This window comes from Salvelinus fontinalis, chromosome 37, assembly GCF_029448725.1.
Source record: "Salvelinus fontinalis isolate EN_2023a chromosome 37, ASM2944872v1, whole genome shotgun sequence".
NCBI lineage: Eukaryota > Metazoa > Chordata > Actinopteri > Salmoniformes > Salmonidae > Salvelinus > Salvelinus fontinalis.
The window spans coordinates 17,310,983-17,337,440 of record NC_074701.1 but is presented as its reverse complement, the minus strand read 5'-3'; the positions used below and the strand labels follow the sequence as shown (position 1 = coordinate 17,337,440).

Sequence of the window (26,458 nt, the reverse complement as noted above, 5' to 3'; positions counted from 1 at the left end):
AAGTTAAATCAAATGTGTAATCTCAGTAGCTGTATCCTTACTAAATCAAATAAAATCAAAGTTTATTTGTCGCGTACACAGATGAGCAGATGTTAAAGGCGCAGCAAAAAGCTTGCATTTCTAGCTCCAATAGTGCAGGAAATGTCTAACAGTACAATACTGAAACACAAATAATCCCAAGAAAGTTTTAAAAGAAGAAAATATTATGCAGGAACAAAAAATTAAGAAATATCAGAGTCCTGAATATAAATCTGTGGTGTGTGTATAGACAGTATGGACAATAAATAAGTAAGAAAAAGGTATGCACAGCAGTAGATATGTAGGATGAGCTATGTCAAGAATACAAAATGTACAGTGAGCTACAAAGTATTGGAACAGTGACATATTTGTATTGGCTCTGTACTCCAGCACTTTTGATTGGGATGCAATGATGATAAGGTTAAAATGCAAACTGTCAGCTTTAATTTGAAGGTATTTTCATCCATATTGGTTGAGCCGTTTAGAAATTACAGTGCTTTTTGTACATAGTCCCCCCATTTTAGTTTACTGTGGATGGCACCATGATTACGGATAGTCCTGAATTAATTGTGAATAATGACGAATCAGATACTTACAGACGCACATATGTCATACCCCAAAGACATGCTAACCTCTCAGCATTACAATAACATACTTTTTGGGTGGGAATGATATTTGTGCGTCTGTAACTTTCTGACTCATCATTATTCACGATTCATTCAGGACTATCCTTAGTCATGGTGGCATCCACATTAATGTAGAAGTGTTTAAAAACATATTATAGTCTTATTTACAATAAAGGTGACTCCAAAATGACACAATACATTATTTACCATTCATTTCTATTGGACACAAAATAATCTGAAACACAACCAAAACAAACAGCATCCAACAAATGTGTAGAATCACAAGTTGGATGTAGTCATTGTGTGCAAGGAATATGGGACCAAATACTTAACTTTTTACTACTTTATACACATATAAGTGAATTTGTCCCAATACTTTTGCTCACCTAAAATGGGGGGACTATGTGCAAAAAGTGCTATAATTTCTAAACGGTTCACATGATATGGTTCAAAATACACGCAAATGAAAGCTGACAGTCCGCACTTTAACCTCGTAGTCATTGCTTGATTTCAATTTCAAAGTTTTGAAGCATAGAGCCAAAAGAAGAGAAAATTCTTCGCTGTCCCAGAGATCAAAATAATGTTGTAGGACTGCTAATTGTATCTGTTTCTAACTACAGAAATGATTTCAGAACAATAAACATTATGTAATATTTTTAAAGTGAGCCGTGTTCAATGACTCGTATGTACGTAGGACAGCAGTCTCTAAGGTGCAGAGTAGAGTACCGGGTGGGTGACGGGTAGTGATGACTGTTTAACTTAACAGTCTGATGGTCTGGAGATGGAAGCTATTTTTCAGTCTCTCGGTACCAGCTTTGATGAACCTGTACTGTCCCCGCCTTCTACATGGTAGCATGGGGAACAGGCCGTGGATCGGGTAGTTGAGGTCCTTGATGATCTTCAAATCAAATTGTATTTGCTTGGCCTTCATGTGATGCCAGCTGCCTTAGATGTCCTAGAGGGCAGGCAGTGTGCCCTTGGTGATGCGTTAGGCTAACTGCATCACCCTCTGGAGAGCCCTGCGGTTGTGGCCGATGCAGTTGCCGTACCAGGCTGTGATACAACCCAACAGAATGCTCTCGATGGTGCAGCTGTAGAAGTTTGTGAGAGTTTGCTTGTGCGCCTTCTTCACCACAGTGTGGAGTGACCATTTCAGGTCCTCAGTGAAGTTGAATCTTTTGACCCTCTCCCCTGCGGCCCCATCAATGTGGATGGGGGCGTGCTCTCTCTGCTGTTTCCTGTAGTCCAAAATCAGCTCTTTCGTTTTGTTGAGCGAGATGTTATTTTCCTCTGCAAGGGCTCTCATGTCCTCCCTGTAGGCTGTCTCGTCGTTGTTGGTAATCAGGCCCACCACTGTTGTGTCGTCTGCAAACTTGATGATTGAGTTGGAGAAGTGCATAGCCACGCAGTCATGGGTGAACAGAGAGTACAGGAGGGAGCTGAGCACATACACTTGTGGGGCCCTGTGTTGAGGATCAGCGTAGCGGAGGTGTTGTTGCCTACCTTCATCAACTGGAGTCAGTCCATCAGATAGTCTAGGACCCAGTTGCACAGGGAGGGGTTCAGAACCGGGGCCCTGAGCTCATTGATGAGCTTGGAGGGTACTGTGGTGTTGAATGCTGAGCTATAGTCAATGAAAAGCACCAGGATGAATAAATACAACTAGATGTGATAGGTTACTCTTGATAAACCAATGATGAAGTCAGTTGACCATACATACAGCTCAACACTTTTTGCAAGTTCAAGCACAGAACAACAGCAAGATTGCAATTTTTTTTCTCCCATATTGTGAATTGTTTTTTTTATCAGTGTTCTAGATTGTCTGTAAGGTTCATGTGCAAAGCATGTAATAAGCCATGTCCTTCACTGTCTTTCCAAAACAGACAATCCCTTTTGGAGGAAAAACATGCATAGCCTCATATAACTAGTCTGGTCTCAGACATATAATCTGTTTCATTAGGAAAGTTCACCTCTTCTTTGTAATTTTCTCCCAGTTTGTCTTTACTGCTTGTCTTTACTCACTCTTTTTCTTGGGATATTGAATGGCTTCCTCTAGTCCCACAGGCCGGGTAGTATATCCACAGCTAGTGCAGAATGTCTTCAACCAAGCATTTTCATGAATCATTATTGACATTTACTAATTCAGTTTGTTTGGCTTTTTCTCTTTCGCAGTCGGTCTTGATTCGATCAGAAAGCGCCATCCTTTGTTTCTTTCATTATTCTAAGACTTTTCAGTGTTGGGTTTCTCCCTCTTATTCCTTTTGTTTTGAGAGTCAGTTGGTTTTCCCTCCACAACTCCCACAGGAGGCTCTCCCGGTAGTCTGCGGTAGCACTCCCCCTGTCAAGGTCAATTACAGCTCTGCCCAAATGTATTACTATGGAAGAGAAAAATGGCACCCTCTCACGCTGACCCTCTTTCACCAGATTTTCACCTCAATCTTCCAGCAGAAAACAAATCCCTCTAACTCAACATCTATTTCTGATTCACTTTAGGGACAGCCAGGAACAAGAGGCTTCCCAGGCTTCCCGGTAAGACTTTGCAGCTTCCCCAGTCTTTAAGGCTTTATAATCTGTGTTTTAATGTTAGGTTACTATTTTGCAAGTGGAGCTTTATTATATAGTCGAAGCTCCCAAATGTCAAAACGTTAGAAGTAAGATGTTTCCTGGCTGGTAATCTCCTGTGAGCAGATTCAGCGTAAACACGAAGTTGACCAAATTACTTGAGATTTTACTTTTGGGTTAACCGAGATTCCCTGGCTGGTTAAGTGCATAAGTGCCTTGATTATTGGTCTTGTTTTATTCAAATCTACAGCCAGTCTACTGTCTCCTTTATGCCTCCTAATCAGGAATAGCACCATGTCCAATAGCAAAGCTTGCTCTTTATGTCGAGAGCTTAGGACTATACGGTTCTATCTGCAAAAAGATGGTTCTGATATAATTGGCTTTAAAGTTCCGAAGCCTCATTGGTTTGAATGGTGTCAGCAATTTTTCTGTTGTGTTATTTTGAACTTATCAACATGAATTGGGGTGTTTAGAGGAATATATAGGTAGAGAATATTGAACATACCAAGGCTATGTCAATAACTCTATTTTGACAAAAATGCAGAACCTTGTAGTTCCGAGCTCTCTACGTTTTAACGTGCTTGTTTTTAATTTTGTGTCAAGTTTGAAAACAAAACATGCTCTATTGTCCATTTTTTCTTGACCTGGAAATACCTCTCTTCCCTTCCATAAGTAGGTTCATGTCAGTGCCATGGTCTGTGTAGCCATGTGCGTTATAACTGCTTATAACCTGCGTTGAAATGTCTTCCCCTCTTTTTTGATCCTAGGGTCCGATTGGGTTGGACGGCAAGCCCGTGAGTTTCGCCCCATTTCTGACAAATGTTGAATAATTGAGTAATTGAAGTACTTTAAGAGCCTAGAATCCACCACCTTATGATGATGACGAGGATAATTAAGTTAATAATGATTAGGGTCATTATTGAAATAAAATCTCTATTAGTTTCATAATTGTTATTATAGGACGGAGGTAATAGTGTTATTTATATCTCAAAAAAGTTTCCCCGAGAAATTCAAAGAGACGGAGCTGTAGAAATCGATTTGATTATTTTACCACATGCATTCACTCTTTTATGCTCACACAGGGGCAGAATGGCTTGAAAGGAGACTTGGTAAGCATCGTTTTACAACACAGTTCTGCAGTTGATGTGAAACAGTGTAGGCCTTTTGCAGTCTGTGGTGTAGAGATACACTCCTGTACTCCCAAAGGACACAAACACGGTCTTTATGCGTTTTGAATGCCTTACGAATGTGATCACCATCAACGTGCACGTCGGTAAATTCTGCTTAAGCACCATTTGTTATCCAGGTGAACCTCATAGCAGGTTGTTTACCTTGTGCCCTAAGTGTAGCCACTAAATCCATTGGGAAAACACTGTTGTGGCCTGATATTTTGGGGGGAGAGTAATGGGATAGCAGTGGGCTGCCTGTTTTAAGTGACAGGGAGAATGTCTGGCCGTATTTAACTAGATGGGGTTTTCAGCTGTAATCCACTCTCGGGTTCTCAATCAGACTGGAGGTAAAACTGACCGAGATAAAGCACAAAGGAGCAAAGGCAAACAATCGTTTGACTTGTGCATTTCATGCATATGGTGATTCCAATTCTTCGAGAGTCAAATTCTTGGGAAACACTTAAATGCATCTCTAAATATACAGTATAAAAGAACCACAAATAAAACAGGCAGACCACAGAAACCATCAATTGGTGCATAAAAGGCAAACCATAAAAATCTCCTCTCCAAAAGGATCACTCAAAAATGACTTATTTAGGCTTCAGAGACATACACATTTCTCCACTGAAGTGTCAGGGGATACAGAAGATTTATCCCATTACTCTGACATCGTTATAGGCCCACATGAATCCTGTGGAGCTCTCTGTGAGGATTCTGAATGAGACACAATGACTGTTGAACGTCCTGTACCCCTTCACCTCCAGCCCTGTGACCGCTGGACACATCTCCTCTTGGAGGTTGAATCACACTTTTATTGATCACCTTTCTCTCCAATCTCATTTTTAAATGGAGGTAAAAACCAGTTCACCTAAAGAATATATTCTTCTTGGACGATGGTTGTGGTGCCCTTGGAAGCTGTTTCTACGTCTGGTCCTCCAGGCCAGCGGTCTGGCTTTTATCAGGCCAGCTGCCGGTTTTAGGGGCCTTTGTGTCTCTGTTAGAAATCCATTACTCTTTGTTGGACTTGGAGAGTTATCATGAGGGGGCTTTGTTTTATTAGGGGTTATTCACGTCGGCTGTCTTTCGCTCGGAGCGTGTTTGGAGTGCTGCCTTCCTACAGAAGCTCACATGCAGGGAGCCGGCCTAGGCCAACACAAATGGCATGCCTGTCCGGTTCCAAGTGGTTGGATAATGTTCAATGTTGATTAATGTTAATTTAATTAGCTACTTTTCCTCTCCTCCCACACTCCCAAAAACTGTCAAACAATATTTTAAAGGGTACCGAAGGCCAGTCTGTTAAATGCATAAATTATGTCCTTCCAGTCTCCACAATGCCTTTATGGAACTCCTATGCGCCAGGGTCACGGTCATGGAGTGTGCTTGATGTGTCCAACTGTGCACTTTCCCTGGGTTCATTTATCAACTAGTTCTGCGCCACTGACAGATGTTAGACAGCTCTCCCCAGGCCTTGATGTGTAGTCAAACGGAGCAGAGCAGGCTATGACAAGTGGTTGGTGCAGCCCTTTGGTTGGTGTGCCTGTTGGATCTAGTTGAATTCTCCTCGTGTCCATTTATCCTCTTTTATCACATGCATTGTACAGTGAAATGAAAGGTTGCACTTATAAAATGTTGACAGTTTGATAACATTATATTTTTTACATGGTTTTAATCTGTTGATTGACATACTGTTTATTACTTTTTAGGGTCAACGTGGTCCCAAAGGAGTTCCAGTAAGTTTTTTTTCCTTTCAGGTTTTGACAGCTTCTCTGTTATTTGACATTAGTTGATTAATGTGTCTGTCTCTCTTCACAATGATCTGTTCTCTTCACTCATTCCTCTCTCCTTCTTCACCTCTGTTTACCTACTAGGGTGAATCTGGTCAGAAAGGGGAAAAGGTGAGTTTTTCAGTGACATTTTCTGAAGCTGCGAGAGCTATATTCACCCATAATGTTAGTGGTATAAATGAATGTCAGCCAACATAAAAGTGTTTATTACAAAATGACAAAGTTTTTCATTTGAATGGGGACTCTCTAACTCAGTATCCATCTCTCTCTCTAGGGTGTATGTGGAGACTACAGTCACAGGGTAAATGAATCATCTCATATTAATTCATGTATACCATGGAATGTTTATAGAGTGACTCTAGATGACCATACTAAACTGTAATCATGTTGTTGCTGGAAGAATTGCCCCTCAGCGATCGCTTACCGTAGCACCGCAGTGGATGGTGCTAAAATGGAATTGTATGCAGAGTTGGAGTCTCTGTGATGTGTTCTCTGTAGCAAATAACATTGTTCTCTTCACAGGTACAGACATAAACAAAGTTAATTGTGGGGTCTGCACTGTAATGGCAGAGTGTGTACAAAAAAAAGAGGCAAGACAAATGAGTCTGATGGGCAGCACATACTGTTAGAGGAAGGCAGCCCCATTATGCAAATCAGGCCTTCTCTCAGGGGCTTGGCTGTTTGAGGGAAAACGAGGCAATTACTGGTAGCCTGCTGGAGCACACACTACGTGATAAAGGTCTATGTGTGGGGGTGCCAAGAAAAATACTCTCCTGTGTGCTCAGGGATTGTTCAGATAGCTAAGTCCATTTCCAATGTAATTCAACCTCCCATTATGTTAATGCCTTCTGTAAAGTCTCTCGTTTCCCCAGTAAAGCATACTGTAAGAATCAAAGAGCTCATGACAACAACTCAAAGCATGTGGAAAAGAATGCTTATTTGATATACTCTGCAATGTGTTTAGGCTAAATAAACAAGTATAGCAGAGAATGTGTAGTTGAGAGGGAGAAGGTCAGAGCATTTGGGGTTGTTTAAAACCTTCAACCTGTGCTGGTGCCCCGCCATACTGTGCGTGCATTGGATTGTTTTCATAAACGTCTCGGGGGCCCCCGGCACACACACTGCATGGGAGGTCCCTGCCAGCGGGTTGTTCCACTTAGGTCCTCCTTGCCCTACAGGGGGACGGGGGGGACGGGGGGGACGGGGGGGACGGGGTGTTTTTAGGAGTGAGACGTAGATATCAACAGTTATTATATGTGGGTGTGTGGCCCATGTGGGTGTAAGGCCTCTTTGTACAGGATCTTCGGGTGAATACCAGGGCTGCGGTAATTTCCAGTCAGGCTCTGACGTTTGTGGGTGACCCCAAAACTGTGTCCCAGTCGTGCCGCCATTTTACATCTATTTTGGGGGGAAATTTAAGGTGGTGCAACTTACGGCATGTGGGTGTGTATGGTGGATAGCTCCTGCAATGGTCCCTGTCTCTACCTATCAATAATCACATATTGTACATATTTCCTCACTGATACCTCAGCATATCATTTTTCTTGATCGATGTTAAATTTAGTTTCAAACGTCTTTGACACGGAAACATTGCTTTGGCAACTTCAGATAATATGGTGATTTTGATATTAAAAAGGTGGGGACAACTTTAAAAAAAAAAACGAAATATGCCGTCCATCAAGTTGGAAATATATACTCTCTGTTAAAAGTAGTCAAGTTGTACAGATCAGGTTCTGCTATATTTGAATGGAGAAAGTATGGGACCGCACGTATTGTATCCCTCTTTAAAGCTGTACTTGATAATACTGGTGAATCTCAACAGAAGCGACGTATTGTACAGCCCTGTGTTGGAGGATTGGCCACAGTAAGTCTGTACTCTTTGTGGCAAGACTGAATCCTACCTGATCTCCACTCAGCTACAACAGGACAGGGGGCAGGAGTACAGTTGATCTGGGAGATTGATGTCTAAATAACTAAACTGCTGCTCTTATACAAACACCCAATGGGGCTGCTTATTGCTTAAACTGGCAGCATTTTATCTGATCAATTACCAAGTTGTACAGTATTTGACCTGAAGTAAGGTAGTGTATATCGTGGTATCAGTATCCAATCTGACCATCGAGGCACATCAACACTCCCTTTTGACACCAACTCCTGGCCCCTAATTTGCACTGTTGTTACTTCGTTACTTCTCTCTTTCTCTTCCAGCTCCTCACTCCCTGCCTTGCCATTTTCTTGCTGTTCACGCTCATGTTTTGTTTCTATTTCTCTCCTTCTTCTTCCCTTCCCAAACCCCCCTCCCCTTCTCATTCTGCCCTGTTTCCTTTCCCTGGCCTCCCGGGGAACTTGTTGCCCTGTGACTTTCTTACACCGCTGGCCACCTGTGCTTTGTGACCTCAGCAGATGTTGCCCATCACCGTGCGCAACATGCCCCAAATAAACCCTCTAATCCTAAAGCGCCTCAAGGTACATTTCTCTCTGTCCCTACCGGCCCCTTTCTGCCTTTCTCTGGATGCCAACCGCCGTCGACCTCCGCCAAACCCCCTGTAATCCTCTGTTAACCCTCTATGGCACCTGGTTGTCTAAAACCTGAATTCTGTGATAAGAGGACAAGGATAGTGTCCGAGATACACTTGGTAGATACAGTTGGAATCACAAAAATAAACAAATCAATACTATTTACTTTGAGCATATTCGTGACCATAGAGGGTATATGAAGTGGATTATGTAAATGCCCCAGGCTTCAAGGCCAATTTAAATTCCATTAAGGTGAATGAAATGTAAAAAAAATCCCAACTTGGCTAGTTACTTGGTCCAACAAATCCTGCTTTTCTGTGGGTTTTTTTTTGGGGGGGGGGGGGCAAACATAAAAAGCCTAGCTTCTATGATCTTCCTAACCTTATCAAAGAAATGAAAAGAACAGGAAATAAAAGTCATTTTTCTGGGCGGAAGTGAGTCTCCAATCCTCTGAAAGGACCTCAGTGTCCCTTCCTGTGCCCAGAGCCCAGCCTGTTCTGTTAGAAAGAGGGCCCCTGGCACAGGTGGACCTCTGTTGGCATCTCTCCTCCATCTTGTTTCCCCCGGTGTGCAGTCTCTCTGTGCCAGGATGGAATACCTTGTTTGGAGACAATGCTACACACTGTGGTAGATCCAACACTAAAGACGTAGAGGGGAAATACCACTCAGACCCAGGCAGAATTGGCTCTGCTTTTTAAAATGAGCCCCTGGAATCAGCATAACGGAATGTGTTAATTTAATGGAAGTACACCTGGGTCATAAATCATAGCTAGACACATCCGTCCTGCATGGAATTGATCAAATATGGATTTATTGTTGATGGATGTGTTCTGGGTTATCTGAGCCTTGATGTCAGGACTGGTCACAGAAGCTCAGCTTGAGCCAAAGATGTGCTCCTTGTAAACACGGTGTAGACTACTCCACAGTGATTAGGAAGTGTTTAAATTCAAGGCCAATATTGTGTATTATGAAGTTTCTAAAGTTAAGCGACATGTACAGTAATAAATAATATGTTTGCGTATTTTTTTAATGTCATATCTAGACAGTCCCTTGTATAAAACGTAAATGACCTTGGAGATATTGAGAGATATGGTCTTAGTGTGTAAGACAATAAATACATTTCTAAAAAAGTATATTGGTCAAATAAAGAAAGTAGATGTTTGAGACATAATCAATGGGATCGTAAAACCATGTCTAGACATTGGAATATCAAGACATGGTTAGTTGAGGTGTAGGCCTCTTTCCTCTTCGTATCTGTTCCTCGTAAATATGTTCATCTTGATTTTGTTTAGTCTTCTATTTTGTGTTAGTTAATTCCCCTGGCTCACAGTTGAGTTTCCTCAGAGTGACACTAAAGAGAGATCAGTTGGCGCTTTTGGTGCCTTGAAGTTAACACGTCACTTAGAGATCGTAAGATGCTACAGAAAAGACAGCTTGTGCCTTTTTTATTTCAATGAGTTGGTACTGTTGAAAACACAAACTGGTTTTGACAGGATAAACGATTTGAAGCACACAAAAACACAAATATATCCTAATTTGATTTCAAAGTGGTATTCTCTCCAAACATGGCGCTTAATGAAAAGAAACACCCTATAAGTCTAGAGTCTTGCTAATATTTCCCGCCATAAAACTCCCAGTATGTGGAGTGCTTTGATGTGTTGTGTTGGCATGGCCTAGCATCACGTAGCAGATGGTAACTGTAGGTCTCTCAGCAGGGTGAGCCTGGAGCTCAGGGCCCACCAGGACCTCCCGGCCCCCCAGGGACCTCAGGGACCCCCGGACTGAACGGTGCAAGTGGACCACCGGTGAGTCCCCTCAGCCAGCTGACCACCACCATCAGGACTGGACCAGTGACTGTATTGAGGCAAAGGCTATGGCCATGGAAGTGGAAATGCTATGAGTGTTTGGCCAGAAAATGATTGTATCGGTGATGTATATTTTTGCTTAATCTGATGTAGGGTAAACCCGGTGAACCAGGAAAACCTGGAAAAGATCCAAGGGTGAGTTTGGTTTATGCCTCTTGCTATGTATTTTCCTAATGGAAATTTGGTATTGACATCCTTTCCCATTTTCTCCAGCTCCTACCAGGGATGAAGGTAAACGTCATTTTTATTCTCCATAATCAACACCCTTATACATAAACTACATACAAATGGACACGTATTACCACTACTTATAGCTGCACGTATGAAACGCAAATGGTCCGTGATTGGCCCATATCTCTTGATTGTCACGTGTAGCTTCCAGTCATTCTGTATCTGATGTTCATGTTGGGAAGCCTACAGGGTGTGTATTCGTGTTCTCTGTGTTGCTATTGGACTAGAGGACTACATTTCTCCTGTTTATTGCCATGGATTATTAAGAATGGGGAATTTAGATTGTGAAGCATGGAAACAGACAGGAAGGGCTTTTTTTAAAGCAGCTCGCCCAACCAATTTCTCCATAAAAAAACTAAACCAAGTTCATATCACAGCCAGAGGTTGAAAGAAGTGTGCACTGTATCTTTTGATTGGCTGTCACAACAAGGAATACTTTCCCTCAACTGGACTGTGGCAAGATATGGCCATCTGGTTGTAACCAGTCTTTGAACTCCCCAAATTGACGCCTCCTCTTTCATTACATGGATGGGTCAACAAAAGAGTAGTGCCTACTCTTTTGTTGACCCATCCATGTAATGAAAGAGGAGGCGTGTCTACTATACATGTGCTGTTTGTTACAGTGACTTTATATGAACCTTTTTGTCATTTTAGGGTGAGCCAGGCATGCCAGGAATAAAGGTAGGTTTTGGATCTCAATTTTAGCTTAAACACATAGTTCAATTGGAATTTGTGGTCTCTAGAAACTCACAAATTGTGCCTTGCATGATTTAAAGGTATTTCACGATAGAGGAAAAGTAAGGACTGTCTATTTTTCCTTTAGTAGTGGAATTCTTTTGTATTTATTATCAAGCACCTGCAGGGATTAAGGCACAACCAGAAGGAAGATATTTCCTTTAATCATCCCACGACTTGATTAAAAAACACTCTGTTTGCTGCTTGTCATAATGGCTACATTCATACAATGAATGTGCCAATCGCCAATGGGCTGTGTTCTCTAGCAGAAGTCACAGGAAATCCAGTTGCTGAAAGGTGAATTGTACAAATCATTGTGACCTATCTGTCTTGCTGTTGTCTGCAGTTCTGCATCTGGTTACCTTTTCATTCATTCATTTTCACCCTCTTCTTTCTCATTCTGTGTCTCTCCATTTGACTTCTGTGTCTTTCTTCCATAGGGTGATGTTGGCGCTGCTGGTCCTGAAGGCCCCAAGGTATTTTTATGAACATTATTACCTGTTGATCAGTCTCATTTCACGTGTTCCACTGACCACACTATCAGCAGGACCAGAAATCAGCATGCTACCATTCCTGTACCTCAGTGTACTTCCTGCATCACTGAAATAGCCCAGGTTTTGTATTAAGCGCTTACACTACTCACAGTTAATTCTTTTGACATACCCAGGCCCAACTGTAGCCTTTCTCCCCACTAAACATGGGCTCTTTCTTCCTCTGCTCTCACAATTACCTTTAGTATTATACTATACTGTATAGGAAATCCAGGGATGGACACAGTCTCATACCATCATTGGTCAAGGGAGCATTCTTCTCACACAAACACACGCACACTCTCTCCCACTGGGCTGCTGTCGTAGCTACCCTTGGCTTTGAAGTACTGTGGGGGTCAGAGAGAGCCGTGCCTTTTAAACTCTCCACGTGCCTGTCCTTCTCCACTTTTCCATGGCTTAATGGACTTCCTCTGGAGGGCTCACTCTCACAGCCTCTGCCCTTCACTGAGCTGTGCTCAGCCAGCACACAGTGTGACTGCACAGAGAGAGAGGGGAGAGGGGGGGGAGAAAGAAAAAAAGAGGGATTGAGGGAGAGAGAGACAGCCTGCATGGCTCTCACATCCACCAACAAAACGGGGTCACATCCACACGAGCCTCTAGAGCAGGTTAAACGTCTTAGCCATCTGGGCAATGTCAAACTGTTTGGCTGTCAGCAAACCACAGCCCCTCTATGATCCATGCTCAAAGTCATTAGTACACTACCTCAAGTGAGATATTGGAAGTTTGATACAAACTGGGTGAGTTTGTAAAATAGATATTTCTGTATGACAATTGCCATTTAAGGACTTGTGTTTGACCCCTATTTTGAGGAACTCTGGAAGAACCTACAGCTCCAAGCTCCTGGTTATGTTATAGCCTTGTAAACTCCAGCTTTCCTCAATCTCACTGTTTTCCCATGACAGAGCCTCAAAAAGCTCGGTCCGGTGTATGAGGAGGTTGGTCAACCCTACAGTAGGTTACCCGGAGGACGACCAAGACTAAGGTCATGTCCATGTTCTTATGAGGAGAATTTCACCCCTTTGAAAGTTAGTATTGCACTTTAGATGTTGCGAGGTGTTTGAGGTACTGAAATGTGAAGGCATTGAAATACAAACTCTCCCATGTCCCCACTGCACCCTGTTCTTACGTAGGTCCAATACCTTTCTGTAGCTGCAACAAACGTTTGTTCACAAGTCCACTGCTTTCAGAGTGTTTTGCACCATCTGGTGGTATTCTACAGGAGTGCAACTACATTTACAGAGGCAGAAGGAGAAATCAAAGGAATCATTTATAATATGTAACAGTTTTGTGTTTATCTGTGTCGCTCTCTCTCCTTCCGTAGGGACTGAAGGGAGACCTAGGGCTGAAGGTAAGAGCCTTATTATATCTCACCCTCTCTCTCTGTGTGTTGTTGGTTAGATAGGTAGTATGAGCAATGGTGTCTCACAGGCTCAGTGTGAATTTCTCGGACTGTCAAAAACACAATGTGGGAGTTCTGGCAGCTTATTGTTTAGCCGACACCTGCTGAAGCACAAATGCACCCCGGAGACCACACACCACTGGCTTTGGTCCGTTAATATATTTTCATGAATGGGTTGAATTATCTCACGAAAAGCCTCATAGGAGAGGAACCTCCCAGTGAAAACATGTGGTGTGGGTGTGCAGCAGACAAGTTGTTAATATCTAATGTAAACCGGGAGTCTTTATCTGTAGACATAGACAAATCCTGGGCTGGTTCCTGAGTCTGGTCGAGATATCATCCCAGTTCAAAAAGCTCAAGTGGCGCGGCCTTGTCCTGTGTAATTCCCTCCTGGTTAGTCGGGTGGAATATTCACCTCCCCCTTCAGTCAAGGGACCACCATGACAGGCCTCAGATCCCAGAGGCTTAGATGCTGATGAGTGGAATACTTATTTCCCTTGGTACCATTGGTTGTCTTTTGATTTCCTCTATTTGAAATAGCATGATTGCTTTGCCCATGTCTTCCTTCTGACGATGTCACCATCCACACTGTAGGGAGATGAAGGGAAGACAGGTCTCATAGGGGAGATAGGAGGAAAGGTACAGTATAATGGAAGCCATATGTGGAGTGTGGCATCTTGAGAAGTTATTTTCGTCAATATCACCTCGCATGGCAAGATATCGAATGCAAGCACTTTAAAGAGAATTTGATCACTCTGGATGTCTGACTTGAGTTTGTTATTGCTTGTTTAAGATACTTACCCTAATAGAGTTTGTGCTGTTGAAATTGCAAATCGTCTTTAAATTATCTTACCATTGATGCTTTCTTAAATCAGAAGGCAAACGTTTATTTCAGTCATCACAATATGTGGGCAAATGTGCATCGGATGATTGATCTTATACATCATGTCGTGCAATCAAAGAAACAGACCAAACAATCCTAGAATGAAAAACGCCTTGTCAGAGAAGGCGCCACATGTTGGGTGGAAGGAGCCTTCCAGAAGAAATGCGTCTGTTTTGCCCATTGCTACAGACCTCAATGCTTCAACAACAAAAACTGGGCTGCTCTCATCCAGCCATTCCCCTATGGGATTTGAACACATGTGGCCCCCAGGCCTTCTCAGTCCTTTGACTCAGTCTCTCATAGACACTGGCCTCTATGTGACGTGACCGACTGATGTAGTACCGCCACTTGTTTTCTTACCTATCAGCTTCCTGCCGTACTTTAAGTCCAACCCGTTTCCATGGTGAACATTCCCGCTTCCTCGTCCCGAGATGCCCGACATAGCAGTAGCAGACGGCGTGTGTTTCCCCCATTAGACTCCACAGATGGAGAGATTGGGAAAGAGAGGGAAAAACACTTCAAGGAAGGGTGCTTTTAGCAGAGACACGGTATCCACAGCAACAGTGGGGTTGTGAGAGGAATGGCTTGATTTGTTTTATACTAAAGAGAAAGTGCTTTTGCAGGCAAACATTTCAAAGCTGCACTAGATTAACCTTAGGATATGGGGTTTGCCTCTGCCCAGGGGAACTTTGTTCTATATTTGTACTCACAATGTTGGATCAGGCTTACTGTATTGTACAACCAGATTGTAATAAAAAGAACAGGTTAAGGTTTGTGGCATGGGCCATCATCGTTAATGTCCACATGGTGCCGACCACAAGTCTGACCGAGCTATATATCTCTCAAGGCCCTCACTCAGCAGGCTACAGACGCCAGGCTACAGACGCCAGGCTACAGACGCCAGGCTACAGACGCCAGGCTACAGACGCCAGGCTACAGACGCCAGGCTACAGACGCCAGGCTACCGACGCCAGGCTACAGACGCCAGGCTACAGACGCCAGGCTACAGACGCCAGGCTACAGACGCCAGGCTAGACATAGAGGAAGTAGACAGGACAGCCATAGACCTCCTCCTCTGCTCTCCTCTGCTCCGCCTTCATAATGGCTAGCTCACCATTACTGTACAGTGGTTCGCCATTAGCCCTGTAATGACGGATGTCTCTCCCCCGGTCTGGAGTGCCGGTTGATTTAATGAGCCTGTTAGACTGTTAGAAAAGCCGGCTTTTCATTTCTCCCTTAGGTCAGAGCTGTGTGGGCACTCTGAGCCGCTCCTGTCAGGGTAAGCAGACGACAGAGACCCAGAGACAGGATAAGGTGACAGTGGTGCTAAGAACACAGAGGGGGAAGAGGTGTTAGGGGATGTAGGCTTTGCCAAGCCTAGCGTTTCAGACACAGACTGTCTGTGTCTGTCTGATTGACTGGATGGGGCTCTTCCCTTCCTCTACCCTCACTCTCCCTCGAAATCAGAGAGCCCTAGACCAACACAGCTGGAAAGCACATTAGAACTGAGAGGAAGACAGAAAGTAGGCCTCTCTATTCACCTACCTAGTGCTATTATTCCTTTCACTTGCCTCAGATCCACTCTGGCAGTGCTTGTAGCTGCAGTGGCCATTTTAAGGCGATCTTACAGTATCTCACACTGTTTACGCCCTCTTTACTGGTGTATCAGAGGGATCATTACATTTTGTTTTGAATGAATCCATTCCCCTGTTACCCTCAGGGCATTTCCTCTGAACTGGAAAGGCCATGTCCGCGTCGTTTCAATGAAGAGATTAGCGTATTGATAAATCAAGCAGCAGGCATGTCAGTCGACAGATTACGCCCATAGAGTATCATACACACACACCGGTGTGAAAATAGAACCAGGGGGTGGGGAGTGACGGTGACGGGAAGGGATAGCTAAGTAGATAGGACGAATGGTGTGAGCTGATTGGAGAAGCAGGAGATCAAAGCTTCCTGTTTCTGTGCTGTGTTTGCTGGGGGGCCCTGAGGGCCCCTCCATGTGATTAGAGCCGTCACCGCTCACCTGCCCTGATCCCACCCTGCTCAGGGTTCTGGACAGGAGGCCCGCCCGGCGCTTTCATCTTCCCAGAAACGGACGGACACTCTATCCCCATGTTTCGATCCCCTGACAGGTTGGTGTGAAAGCATTCATGGGGCAGCTGGGCAGGCTGTGGCTGCAGGGCCGGGCTCTGGCTCCAGTACAGTCAGCAGTCTACAACGTACCACCCTCACCCTCCCTCCATGGTGAGCCCTAACCACAGCACCTGTCAGAGGCTCCAGCAGAAATGCACTTGCTGTGTGTCTGTCGGTCAGGAGGGGGAGAGGAGTTTAGGGGTTGCCAAGTTGGGCGATGCCACCTGCCCCTTTGTCAGACCCTTAGGAGTCAGACTGCCGCCTTTGCTGTCTCCGCCAGGGACGTTCTATCACTCCTCCCTGTGTCTCTGTTCTTATTTGTTTATGAAATCCGGTTTATTCTTAAGGATCTTGGTCATGGACATTGATAATTTGTTTTCATTATTTTAAAACATGACATGGCAAACAAATAAGCATGTTTTGTTTGGTTGATGTGCTTCCAATTAGTATGTTTCATTTGAGCTTCAGTGTGTTTCGTCAACCCTAACACATGTACTGCTTTTGTGTGTTGTCCCGCATCTCGTTTGACTGCTGTGACTGTAGTTATTGATAATCAATGTGATCTCTTAGAAGGACTTTGGTATGCCAGGAATGCCTGGGAAACAAGTGTTGAAGGTAGTCCACCATGTGAAAGTAGCCCCTGACCTTTGACCCTTGTCCTAAACCAGACAGTGTATCTGAGATGAAATAATTGGGTCACTCCAGTATCTTCCTCCCTCCAGACTGTTCCTCCCCAGACTGGTTGATCTATGAATACTTTTGAGAATACCTTATATACAGTTGAAGTCGGAAGTTTACATACACTTAGTTTGAAGTCATTAAAACTCGTTTTTCAACCACTCCACAAATGTCTTGTTAATTAACAAACTATAGTTTTGGCAAGTCGGTTAGGACATCTACTTTGTGCATGACACAAATAATTTCCCCAAAAATAGTTTACAGACAGATTATTTCACTTATAATTCACTGTATCACAATTCCAGGGGGTCAGAAGTTTACAGAAAATTATGTCATGGCTTTAGAAGCTTCTGATAGGCTAATTGACATCATTTGAGTCAATTGGAAGTGTACCTGTGGATGTATTTCAAGGTCTACCTTCAAATTCAGTGCCTCTTTGCTTGACATCATGGGAAAATCTAAAGAAATCAGCCAAGACGTCCGAAAAATTATTGTAGACCTCCACAAGTCTGGTTCATCCTTGGGAGCCATTTCCAAACGCCTGAAGGTACCACGTTCATCTGTACAAAAAAAAGCATGCAAATATAAACACCATGGGACCACGCAGCCGGCATACCGCTCAGGAAGGAGACGCATTCTGTCTCCTAGAGATGAACATACTTTGGTGCGAAAAGTGCAAATCAATCCCAGAACAATAGCAAAGGACCTTGTGAAGATGCTGGAGGAAACAAGTACAAAAGTGTCTATATCCACAGTAAAACGAGTCCTATATTGACATAACCTGAAAAGCCGCTCAGCAAGGAAGAAGCCACTGCTCCAAAACCGCCATAAAAAAGCCAGACTACGGTTTGCAACTGCACATGGAGACAAAGATCGTACTTTTTGGAGAAATATCCTTTGGTCTGATGAAACAAAAATGGAGCTGTTTGGCCATAATGACCATCGTTATGTTTGGAGGAAAATGGGGAAGGCTTGCAAGCTGAAGAACACCATCCCAACCGTGAAGCACGGGGGTGGCAGCATCATGTTGTGTGGGTGCTTTGCTGCAGGAGGGACTGGTGCACTTCACAAAATAGATGGCATCATGAGGCAAGAAAATTATGTGAATATATTGAAGCAACATCTCAAGACATCAGTCAGGAAGTTAAAGCTTGGTCGCAAATGGGTCTTCCAAATGTACAATGACCCCAAGCATACTTCCAAAGTTGTGGCAAAATGGCTTAAGGACAACAAAGTCAAAGTATTGGAGTGGCCATCACAAAGCCCTGACCTCAATCCTATAGAAAATGTGTGGGCAGAACTGAAAAAGCGTGTGCAAGCAAGGAGGCCTACAAACCTGACTCAGTTACACCAGCTCTGTCAGGAGGAATGGGCCAAAATTCACTCAACTTATTGTGGGAAGCTTGTGGAAGGCAACCCAAAACGTTTGACCCATATTAAACAATTTAAAGGCAATGCTACCGAATACTAATTGAGTGTATGTAAACTTCTGATCCACTCTGAATGTGATGAAAGAAATAAAAGCTGAAATAAATCATTCTCTCTACAATTTTTCTGACATTTCACATTCTTAAAATAAAGTGGTGATCCTAACTGACCTAAAACAGGGAATTTTTACTAGGATTAAATGTCAGGGATTGTGAAAAACTGAGTTTAAATGTATTTGGCTAAGGTGTATGTTATCTTCCCGACTTCAACTGTATGTTACCTGCCACTAAACTGTATGCTTAAAGAACTACCCGCCTTCTTTCTCAGTATTCTGTTGGATTGTATTGTTGCCTGACAAAGCATTTCCTAATCCAAATGTTCCCTAAAATACATGTCAAACCAATGATGAATAGTGCATGTTTTTTTTGTCTCTGAATTATTCTCCCAGGTCCAATAGTTGTTCTGAATCTGGATTTAAGAACCATATCTTGACATTGATGATTAGTAATTTGAAATGGGGCATAAATATTACGAGAGTTACAAGTCACCCTCGTAACTCTCTGTCTATGACATGGCTTTTGAGTCTCAGCAAGCCAAGTAGAGATAGTAAAAGCAAGCGAGAGAGACGGACTGTGTCCCAAATGGCACCCTATTCTCTATATAGCCCAGGTCAAAAGTAGTGCACTTTTTAGGAAATAGGGTGCCATTTTGGACGCAGCCACAACCTTCCATAAGCGCCTGCTATAAATCCATGTGGGTCCTGTGGTCACAGCTGTGACCGTACATCATCCGCCGTGCGTCCGCTCGTTAAGCTGGCCAATTGAAGACGGGAGCAAACACAGAGATGAATTAAATAACTATCATGTGTTCCTTTACTATTTATAACAACCAATTTCTAGGGTTAATTGGCTTGCGGTGGGCTAGAAGCTCTTGACGAATGACAATCAGCGACAGTTCCATGTCCAAACCTAGACCGGCTATATGCGTGCATAGAATGCACAAACTCCAACATGCATTTCCAAATATTGATCCCAGTGCATTTGGTACTGAGGCAATTCTGTTCTTCCAAGAAAACTGACAAACACATGGATGTGAACAGGCCCTATGCTGTATCAAACTATTACAACATGAATGAAAAATGCTTGGAAGATGTAGCATGGCTACTGATTAAAAGAGCTTTACTGAATAACAACTTTCACTATTTCTGTCTTCTCTCATTTCCCCCACCTTTGACCTTTGTGCCATCTTGGCCACCGTAGGGAGAGACAGGTTTTCCAGGCACTCCTGGAAGAAAGGTAATTTCCTTGAAATGGTGTGGCTAACACAGATTGTAAAGGCCGATATTTATCCGGGTACTAAAACTCTGTCTTCCTTCCACTGTAAAGGGTCAAGCTGGTACCCCTGGAACACCTGGTATTCCTGGGAAGAGGGGCTACAGGGTAGGCCTGGAATGGGCATTGTGTTTGTGCTCTGTGTCTGTCAATCACCAGTGTTCCCATAACAACCAGAGCTCCATCAAGTCAATTGTCTATTATCTTCTCATTGTTTGTCTTTGTGACCCACTAGAGCTGCGATTAGTCTTGAGTTGCTTCTTTAGCTTTCTCCTCGGTTAGTCTGCCCAATTGGTTTCTGTAGAAGTACTTTGATCTTTGCATTACTTATGGACTGAAGCATCTGGGCCTTTTTATGGCTTTCTTACTATAGCTGCTTGTAGTGCAGTGATGTGGCGTCATCATAACATGTCCCATGTGACAGTGGAACTTTTCAGAGAAGTCATTAACTAACATGACCCACACATTCCTGTTTCCAGAGAGTTTCCAAACGTGTGAAAACATTCTCTTGTTGGAGAATGCCGTGATCTTTTGCAGATTTGAGTTTGTGCCTGTGTTGAAGGGTTGAGATCTAAAGCTGTGGACAAGGGGCTGTGCTGTTGGATGTTTTCATGTCATTCACTTTGTGATTTAGATCCATGTAGATCCGTTGTGTCTTCTGTGAGACTAACCAGTGCTGCACTCAATGGCACAGTCAATGGGTCAGTGTCAGTGTTACACACTAGAGAATGTGTTGTCCTGCACAGTCACTTATGACACTGTCAAAATCAAATCAAAGTTGATTGGTTGTGTACACAGTTTAGCAGATGTTATAGCGGGTGCAGTGAAACGCTTATGTTACTAGCTAGCTCCTAACAATGCGGTAAAATGTCAAACAGGTACACAAATAATCCATTCATAACAACTCTGTCCATGTTCTGTTCTGTGGCAGGGTGACAAGGGTGAACCCAGTGCAGCAGGGACTGGTATCAAAGGAGAACCAGGGACACCAGGACTTCCAGGCCTATCAGGATTCAAGGTACTATAGCTACCCAAATGGAGGCTGTAGAATAGTTAGAAAAAGACACCTTGGTTTAATAATATCACGGGGTCCCTTAAAATGATGTGTTCTCTTTACCAGGGTGACAAAGGCGACCAAGGTCTCAAGGTGAGATGGGAACTTTCCATAACCTCAGTTGACATTTTTGCACAGGAAATGTATGATCAATTAACATGATCCTCTAATTTGCTACAGTAATGTTCGATCCCAACCTTTTAGTGTTGAACACTGTATTGAGGTTAATAATTGAAAGGAAAGAGGCTAACTGTCATACCTTTCATCACCTCCAGGGGGAAGAAGGATCTGATGGCCCAGCTGGACCAAGAGTAAGTGCAGGCTCTGTCCTAACGCATGCATTAATGTCAAAAGGAGATTTGGGAGATTTGCACCAATAAAGTATACATTTTTTTCCCTTAACTTTAGGGTCCTCCAGGTGCAGCAGGGGAGCCAGGAAAATCAGAAATCGTCAACAATGAAAATGTATATCACCAATTATTTACTGCCTTATGTAAATTGTTTGATTCATGAAGTATTATAAATTGTTACAGGACTTCTAACATTGGGTTTTTTCTCCTTAGGATATTCGGAATGTACCTTTGATGGTGAGTGGATATCTCTAAAGTCTGTTAATGATGCATTAGAAATGTATAGGCCTTCTTTATGCAGGTCGTTGTAGCAGAAAGACAGCCATGTTGTCCGAAAGACCATTTAAAGGCTGACTGTATTTTGCCACTGTAATTCCAATACAACGTTTGCTAATATGAATACAGTACTAGATATACAGCATATGTTTTCAATAAGTCATTCTGATCTGTTTCTTTATCGATCCAGGGCCCACCTGGACTACCTGGCCCTCAAGGGGTCCCCGGAACACCAGGAACAAAGGGTGAAGTTGGCCTTCCAGGCCCTTCAGGTCTTGACGGAGAGAAGGTTAGATCTCCCTCTTATTGTCTATTCTTCAGTATAATTGTGCATTGTTAACCTGTCTGGTTGATAAAACACAGCATCAAAAACAACATGGCGATGACAATAATGATAAAAGTAAAGACAATAACGGCAACAATGTCTAATTTGTGTGTCAGGGTCCTCGGGGGAAGCCTGGAGAGGCAGGTCCTGTTGGCCCAGCCGGCCCTGAAGGTCCCAGAGGGGAGGGGGGCCTGATGGGTTTCTCCGGAACCAAAGGAGATAAGGGGGACATGGGCCCATCTGGATCACCTGTGAGTAACTGGGGAACCCCAGATCCACCCCACTACACACACTCCCACACCAAAGCCAGAACACTACAGTAGCACTATCATCTGGCCTCCCGAGTGGCGCAGCGGTCTAAGGCACCGCATCTCAGTGAAAGAGGCGTCACTACAGTCCCTGGTTCGTAACCAGGCTGTATCACATCCGGCCGTGATTGGGAGTCCCATCGGGCGGCGCACAATTGACCTTGCCTCGTCCGGGTGTGGCCAGGGTAGGCCAAATAAGAATTTGTCCTTAACTGACTTGCCTAGTTAAATAAAAATAATAATTCCCAGAGGAAAGGGACTGGAGCTAGCTCTTTGTTCCACCCTCGTGTTATCTAATTAGAAACCTTCTTTAGGCTTCAGTAATATACCTACTCCAGTTCTGACAGTGGAGTGGGCTACACTCATCATACCATACAGCCAAAACACATCCCAAATACTGCAGCATCTACGAGACTTTTCCTTCACCATTCTTGTATGATTATTTGTGTTAGTCATATCAACACACTCTATGTGTGGGTTTATTAACCGTTAAATAACTGCTTGCGAGAAATTGTGTGATTGTCTAGCATCGTCTGTGTGTGTAGACACTGAGAAAGGATGGGCAGCATTGCGTCCCTCATTACGGGCAGTTTCATGCCCTTACAGCCAGAATCTGGAGGTAACCAGACAAAAATAAAAAACTGTATGTGATATATTTGGTCAGCGGTTTTGGCACATTCAAGATTAATGTTAACTTTTAACATCTGATTTAAAAAATGTAATTGTCTATTTTGTATTAATTGACACTCTGATATGGAAATGAACCAAAACCAATCCCTGATTTGAACACACTGACAACATTTTAATCACTATCACCCCTTTCCTTGTTCTGTAGGGTTTAGATGGCCCTACTGGTGAAAAGGGGGTTTCTGGGCCTCCTGGTCCCATTGGATTACCAAGCGCAATGGTACGCAATGGTGCCCATCAGACTGCATCTGGATATACAGTATGCATTGTCTGACCTGGCGTTGGGTAGCAGTGAAATACTGTTCGCAATACTATCCATCTGTACAGTGCTGATTGGGTGTACAGCAGGGTTTTATTCATGCGAGTAGCCTATGTTAACCTTGTATTCATGTGACTTGATGCTTCAGGGTCAGAAGGGTGAGTCCGGAGATAAGGGAGGAATGTCAGAGATGGTAAGGGCTCCCCTCCACTGTGTATCTCATTGTTTTTAATGACCCGTGCGTGTTTGAGTGAACTTGAGAGGGTTCAGATTCAGAGGACGTGATGCTAGAGTGAAACCACTAATGAGGAAGTGTATGCATTGATGACTTTACCTGATGTTTGTCTTTAGGTATATGGGCCTCCAGGTCCTCCAGGGCCACAAGGACCAGTTGGCCCTGCGGTGAGTACACTACAGTTAGCATGCTATTAGGCAATATAAGCCCTCAGAAAGATCTATTAAACCTCCTGATAATATGTCATATTTACATGATGTGATTGACATATCCTGACTGGAATTGTTTATTTTACCCCTCAGGGAACTGAAGGACTGGGAGGGCCAAAGGTAAGAGTTGATTGTGGTAGCCTCTGTAATGTCTTACTGTACCTCCAGAATCCTTTGATACTGTAGTTGTCAGTACTCTCTCAAATCAGTGGTTTTAGTAAGTTGGTGTAATGCCTATGTAGTAAACGTGAATAATGTATTTTCTGTGCCTCTTTTAGGGGGAGCCAGGCATAGGCATACGGGGAGAGAAGGGAGCATCGGGTTCGAAAGGCGATAAAGGGGACAGGGGTCATCTTGGGCTTCCTGTAAGTACACCAATTTGACCATCCCTTTGAACATTTTGCCATTATAAGTTGTATTTTGACTCCTGGAAACCAAAGTAGAGTGGGTGTACTCTTTGTTCAGGCTTTTGTGTCTTAGAACCAGGCAGCATGACTGTTCTGATGTTGTCATGTCACTTTATAACTAGGCCTAACCAATGATGGTTTGATTGCTCAATGGTTGCATTAATGTTTTCAAAGTGCATGGATGGATGGATGCTGCAATCCAATACATAAGGGCAATAAAATCACTAATATGAAAACTAAAACATGTAATCTACAATAAACATTACCATTGTCATATTTTTTTAGTTAACTCAATAATTATCATTATTAGATGGAAAGAGTTAATGATCATTTTCTTCATTATGCCAACTTTTGTTTAGTTTTCTGATAATCTCTCTGAAATTCTGTAAATGTAGTCTCTTTTAGTTCTATATTTAGTGGCATGTTAAGGAATAGGTTTGATATGAATCACTGGGGGTCTCTTCCTTACTTCTGGTTTACTTCTTGGGAGTCAAAGGTCATTGTTGATATTCAGTACATGTTCTAGTCACATCGTCAATGGCACAGCAACTCCTTTTATATGGAAATTATGAGGGATATTATGTATATGCTAATAAATGTTGGTACAAGACATGAAATTTGCAAATCATCATAGACACTTAAATCTTAAAGGTCAGGACTTAATTATTTGACAGTGATAATCAACTGCACCTATAAAAGGAGTAACTGTTTCTCACATCATCACAACACAATCACCCTTCATCAACAACTGGATGTGTTTTTGAGTCACGAATCACTGCTTCACTCACTCACCCCTTACCCTTACCCTCTCCCACCTCCACACCTCCTCCTCCCCTTCTCCCACCACCTACCTTCCATCTCTGCTCTCTAAATGTTTACACACTGTCCAGGGGGCTCATGGTTTAGACGGCAGGCCTGGTCCAGTGGTGAGTGGCGCAAGTCCTGTACCCACCCAACACACATTCCTCCCCTACCCCACCTCCCCTCCTCTATTCTGCTCCCCCCATGGCTTACTTGCATGTCTGTCTGCGCTGCTGTCTTGTCTGTCTGTCTGCTTGCCTTTCCTACATGCTTGTCCTGTCTGCCCTGTCTTGTAGTCTGTCTGGTTGTCTGCAGAGAGAACAGTTCTGTTTTTAGGCATTTTTTGAGGATTGCTCTGGCATAGGGACGATGTTCACATGACCGTGTCCCATGTCTGTCTGGCATTGGAACGTGTCATGGTCCTAAAATGGGCCCTTTGATGTTTCTCCTCTCAGTGCGTATATGCTTTGAAGTAGTAAATGGCAAGAATTAGTCCCACTTGTTCATTACAGCCTGAATCCTAACTTGAGATTTGCATGGGTAACGTCAATGGGAGATCTATAAGGACATTTGAGTTACGCAATCAGATCTCAAGATTCAGCCTACTTGCATAAAGTCATGACAAACTGAGTGTCCGAGTCCATGCCATTGCAACTCTTCAAAACATACCATTGTAATTCTCCTATGATCATATGCAAGCAGTGAAAAGCTTTGAACTGGCGTTGTGATGTCATACCAGGAGAGCATGCTGGGATGCTCATGCTGCATGTTGATATGTATACAGGACAGTATGGCTCTGTCATGCAATATGCTGTACTATCTGTACATGCTGTACTATCTGCCTGAGATGCAAGGTCCTCCTGTCGTGATCCTGACTTCTCCAGGGAGAGAGAGCTACAGCTGACCTCTTTTACTAATCATTCATATTTTTCTCCTTTTTTGTTCCTGTTCATTCTTTAGCTCAACAAGCTTGGTGTAACGTGCACAGTGGGGTAACCTAGAGAACACCACTACCTAATCAATCAATAGGCTATTATTTAATCATGATTAACATAAACAGAATTGGGTAACTCCTCTTTTGGCACGTAAGGGCTCCAGAAAGCTTGTTGATCTATTGACGGAAATGCAATAATCTCTTCCCTTTGGATATCCTCCCATTGTAATGTCTGCATTCACTGATTGTCGTCTTGTCCTTAAACTTAAAGGGCCTGATAGGACCAGTTGGTGTGGCAGGGCCAGCAGGACTGAAGGGAGATAGAGTGAGTACTTACAACACACACACTAAAGTAGCACACACACACACACACCACATAAGGGCTATCTGTCAAAACAGAGCTTGTTTATCTATTTGAGATGAATGATTTATATTGTTATTTTTTTTGATCAATTCAGGGTTACAAGGGAGATTCAGGAGTCCCAGGACCAATTGGGCCTCACGGCATCCCTGTAAGTAGTTTGTCCAATTACCTAAGTATCAAGAACATCAAATAAATACAGTATTGCATTTACAATCAACATTGAATGAGCAATAGCATCATTAGCACCTTAAATCATCTCTTAATTAAGTCTGAGGGAATAGATAGATCAAATTGATTGACAGCACAAAGCTATTACCAAATCAGTGGCTTTGTGAT

At 43.2% G+C, this 26,458-nt stretch overlaps 1 protein-coding gene across 1 annotated transcript in view; it reads left to right on the top strand.

Annotated features, from left to right (window-relative positions):
* Positions 1-26,458, top strand: part of LOC129836275 (collagen alpha-1(XIII) chain-like) — a 107,701-nt gene that overhangs the window by 69,112 nt on the left and 12,131 nt on the right. Inside the window, exons 9-38 of the mRNA XM_055902213.1 lie at positions 3,138-3,173; positions 3,974-4,000; positions 4,289-4,315; positions 6,079-6,105; positions 6,244-6,270; positions 6,434-6,460; positions 8,560-8,625; positions 10,389-10,481; positions 10,635-10,676; positions 10,755-10,772; positions 11,427-11,453; positions 11,948-11,983; positions 13,380-13,406; positions 19,842-19,877; positions 19,968-20,021; positions 20,845-20,931; positions 21,034-21,060; positions 21,243-21,278; positions 21,376-21,432; positions 21,531-21,554; positions 21,784-21,882; positions 22,035-22,169; positions 23,062-23,133; positions 23,321-23,365; positions 23,524-23,574; positions 23,710-23,736; positions 23,895-23,981; positions 24,914-24,949; positions 26,030-26,083; positions 26,217-26,270. Of these exons, the coding sequence (XP_055758188.1) occupies positions 3,138-3,173; positions 3,974-4,000; positions 4,289-4,315; positions 6,079-6,105; positions 6,244-6,270; positions 6,434-6,460; positions 8,560-8,625; positions 10,389-10,481; positions 10,635-10,676; positions 10,755-10,772; positions 11,427-11,453; positions 11,948-11,983; positions 13,380-13,406; positions 19,842-19,877; positions 19,968-20,021; positions 20,845-20,931; positions 21,034-21,060; positions 21,243-21,278; positions 21,376-21,432; positions 21,531-21,554; positions 21,784-21,882; positions 22,035-22,169; positions 23,062-23,133; positions 23,321-23,365; positions 23,524-23,574; positions 23,710-23,736; positions 23,895-23,981; positions 24,914-24,949; positions 26,030-26,083; positions 26,217-26,270 (1,461 nt within the window). The remainder of the gene's footprint in view (positions 1-3,137; positions 3,174-3,973; positions 4,001-4,288; positions 4,316-6,078; positions 6,106-6,243; positions 6,271-6,433; positions 6,461-8,559; positions 8,626-10,388; positions 10,482-10,634; positions 10,677-10,754; positions 10,773-11,426; positions 11,454-11,947; positions 11,984-13,379; positions 13,407-19,841; positions 19,878-19,967; positions 20,022-20,844; positions 20,932-21,033; positions 21,061-21,242; positions 21,279-21,375; positions 21,433-21,530; positions 21,555-21,783; positions 21,883-22,034; positions 22,170-23,061; positions 23,134-23,320; positions 23,366-23,523; positions 23,575-23,709; positions 23,737-23,894; positions 23,982-24,913; positions 24,950-26,029; positions 26,084-26,216; positions 26,271-26,458) is intronic.